Here is a 4,047-nt window from a genome sequence, read left to right as displayed (position 1 = left end):
AAAAAAAATTCAAATTAAACTTTTCAATTAAAAAGAATTAATTAATGGATGAAATCTGAATTTCACAACCATATATATAACTTTGATGGTGGTATTATCTCTTTGAGCTTGTTGTTTTGAATTTGGAGTGTTTAGTATTTTATGTTGTGTTGAAGTGATTCCTATAATGTATTTATGATAAATTGTCTTTATATTAAAAAAGGTATTTATTTATTTATTTATTCAAAAAATGCAAGATATTAAAATTTAATTTCTCTTACACTTGAACACTAAATTAATTATTTGATGAGTAACGGCACTCCTTTGTCAAGGCATCCATCCCCTCCATGTGCTTCCATTAACAAGAAAGAAAACCCATACATCAAAATTTACCAATAAATTCAATTTCACTATTTAAGATAATTTGTTTTAATGATACAGAAAAAAAAGAAAAAAAGATTGCACAAACAAACTAAATTCCAAGTTAACAACACCTAATAATTTTTACCCTATCACAACTCACATAATAGAGCATGCTTGTGGATTCTCATCACTAAAAGCAGTGGTATATCGGACTTCAGTGGAGCTCGCACGTGCCAGTTGAGACACTTGTGGGTCCTCAGCCCTTCTCACGTACCCAGCTGGGGCCTTCTTGTCGTAGACCCCAGGGGCATAAGGATGGGCCACCACGTCATAAGGGACGTATGGCCATAGTTCAGCCTTTTTGCCCGTCCGATGAGCCACGCGGGCCACCACCTTAGATGGGTCCACATATCCAACGACTGTCAGCTTGTTTGCTTTGCGCTCCACGTCCACTTGTTTCACGCCTTTCATTCCTTCCACTGCTCGTTTCACCTTGCGCTCGCATCCTTCGCAGTCGATTCTAACTTTGATCTCCACCGTCTGATTATTCCAATCAAGCCAAAACAAACAGGATTAGAAATCACAGACACAGTGGCCACTGGCCAGACATACTAGATTTCAATGGATTGTCGTTTTATGAAAATTTGTTGGACCAAAATGCCCTTACATTTTGGTCATGCTAAAACATGTATGATATAGAGCAGCTTACAGATCTCAATAGATCTCAGCAAGCCAAGAAAATCGTTTGATCTACTACTATGTACTACCCATCAGCCATTTACAGTTTCCAGCTTTAAAAAGAAACAAAAGAAGAAATCCAGCAACACAAACCTGCAATTGCTTGCGCTTCTTGAGCTTTGAACTTCCATGAGAGCAGTCGAAGAGATGAGAAAAATGATCAAGAGCACCCATTATTTCACTTTCCTTGATCCACCAAAAAGGATATAAGGTTTTGATTACTGTTGAGAAAGGAGATAAGAACGAACGCGTAGCAATAATATCTAAGGAAGGCTTTTGGTTTTGGGTTCCTCTGCGAAATAGAGAGACAGTAAGTGAGTGATGGGCATGAGTTCACAAGAGATGAATTGCCCATTTATATAAAGGAGTTCCGCCATGGACCTGTGATCTTCGTTTTTGAATCTGGGTCGTCGAATTCATTTACGTAACAGGTTATTCACTTGGGTTTCTGCCACGTGTCCCCGTTGGACTTGGTGTTTTTATATGAGGGTTTAGAGAATCCATAATTGACGAGGATATCCATGCACCGACCAAGTAAGTCCCACGGTCATTTTGGCGCGAGATTGGCGGTGAGGCCCCACCCCCCCACCCTGAAAAATCAGATATTGGGCAAGGGGTTATTGTTGGATGAATTCGTCGAATCAAAATAAATTTGAATTTTTATAATTTAAAATATTAATAAAACACATTAAAATTTAATGAATCAAATTTAAATAATTAAATTTAATTTTTTAATTGTAACGTGTATCTTTACCTTTATGAATCTTTACCTTCCAAACGAAAAAATGTCAAAATGTGAATTTGAGTTTTTTTTTTCCCTGCCGAAGGTGGGATCAGAGCTTTTCTGGGTCTACATTAATTAAAAATTAAAGAAATTATTAGATACATTTAGTGTTAATGTACTTAATATATATATATAATTATATAAAATTTATATTTTATATTATAAAAAATTTATTTTTTTTATAAAAATAAAAATATTATTTTTTAATATTTTTTGTGTATCCAATAATTAACCTAAAAGCTATTGAGGGTTCCAATGTGCGGATGGTGATCCCTTTGTTTTTGCATTTAAGATAGTCAAACTACTATCAAATAAATCTTCAGTTTTGAAATGTTTCGACATTTTAGATAAAGAAATGCAAATTCAATGAGTAAAGGTAAAGTTATATTTGAAGGCATAATAGAATTACAATTACATTATAAAATTAATTATTTTATTTTTATTATAATTTCCTTAAAAAATAATTTTAATTGTCTTACAATTTACCATTTTGTGAGCATACTAAATTAATTGAAGGATTACAAAGTGAATATAATACTTGAAATTAAATGTAAATATTTAAAAAATTAAAGACAGATAAAATAGACTGCTAAGATTTGATTTGAGTTGTTTAATTGAGTTGTTGAATTTATTGAAATTTTTCGCATCGCTGCTTATTTAATATTTATATCTCCTGTTACAAGTATTCGAAAAAATTTGAAAGACTCATATTCACATTATGCAGTTATTGATAGTTTCCAACCCATTACCTTATAATTTCAGGGAACTGCTAATTACTCTGCTAACCTCTATCTAAGCTAATCACCTGATAATTTGTTGGACTTTTATTTAACAATTACCTTAGATCATTAATTAATCTAATTAAAAAAATAAAATTTATCAAATAAATTTTACAAAACAATTAATTTAATTAAATTTAAATATAAAAATAATTAAAATTAATTAATTTTAGTGCAAAAAATTATTAAAATTTGATGTATTGAATGATAATTATAATATATACTAAATTATACTTTGATTAGTGTAATGTTTATTACATATAAAATATTTATGTAATTAAAATTACTGGTTTGTGTTTCTATTATCAGTCGGCTTGGTCATTAATTTGCTTTGGATTGATTTTGAGCATGAAACGACAATTTTGATTCATTGGCCCAAGGTAATCGTCACTAATCCGCAAGTCTTCATTTTTTATTTTAATCTCAATTTGATTTTCGACTCAATTTGATTTGATGAATTTAACTGCTACTATTTTTATTTTTTTAGGCAAAACTTTTTATTTAGCAACTAATTATTCAATTTTGATTCAATTTCTATTAATTTAATTTTAATTTCATCAAAAAAATAGTTTAAAATAATTCAGCGATAAAAAAAAATATTTATTAAAATGATAATTTTAATAAAATTTTTATTTTTATATAAATTATATATATGCATTATTTATAATTGATATAGGATATCAAAAACTAAAATATATATATACATATATATTAAAAGGAGTGCTGGTGAGAGGCCATTGTTGGTGAAGCATAAATGTGGGAAATGGGCAAGCATTGAATGTGGTCGGGAAGGTGCGTGTCGCCTAGCAACGTATAGTTGTATTTTACTAACAGCGTCATTCCCTTCTTTTAATGGCTGGGGCCTTGTGCATCTCACAAGCAAACAAAATCTAGTGCGTTAGGGTTCATTTATTGCACGGCGCTACTATGAATCCGTAACAAACTGGATTTTGTTTGCTTCTGAGTGGGATGATAATATGCCCGATATTTTTAAATATTTCATTTGATTTTTATAAAATAAATCTAAGTAAAATGTGATTAAATTTGTATTGAGTTTGAGTTTAATAATAGCATTCATAATAAATTTGAATTTAAATTTAATTTTATGTATTAGATATTTATTATTTAAATTTATTTATATAAATATTTAATTAAATATAAAATATATATTTTTATAATATTTTTAAATTTTGAGATATTATATTTTAAAAATAGAATTTAATTATTTTTTAAGATTATTAAATTTTTAGTATATAAATTATTAATATATATATATATATATATATATATATATATATATATGTAATTTATAGATTCAGATAGTATTCATGTAATGATAATTAAATTTGAAATAAATATAAGTAGCTTAAAATTAATTTTAATTAAATTTAAGATGAGATTTGA

At 28.7% G+C, this 4,047-nt stretch overlaps 1 protein-coding gene across 1 annotated transcript; it reads right to left on the bottom strand.

Moving 5' to 3' along the window:
* Nucleotides 1-438: 438 nt before the first annotated feature.
* LOC110647989 (heavy metal-associated isoprenylated plant protein 26) lies at nucleotides 439-1,425 on the bottom strand. The gene is made up of 2 exons (XM_021802056.2): nucleotides 1,174-1,425; nucleotides 439-882 (listed from the first exon to the last, which is right to left on the bottom strand). Exons 1-2 carry the CDS (start codon nucleotides 1,252-1,254, stop codon nucleotides 499-501), a joined length of 465 nt encoding a protein of 154 aa, XP_021657748.1. The 5' UTR covers nucleotides 1,255-1,425; the 3' UTR covers nucleotides 439-498.
* Nucleotides 1,426-4,047: the final 2,622 nt, after the last annotated feature.

Source organism: Hevea brasiliensis, chromosome 6, assembly GCF_030052815.1.
Source record: "Hevea brasiliensis isolate MT/VB/25A 57/8 chromosome 6, ASM3005281v1, whole genome shotgun sequence".
Lineage (NCBI taxonomy): Eukaryota > Viridiplantae > Streptophyta > Magnoliopsida > Malpighiales > Euphorbiaceae > Hevea > Hevea brasiliensis.
This window is presented reverse-complemented; position numbering and strand designations above follow the sequence as displayed.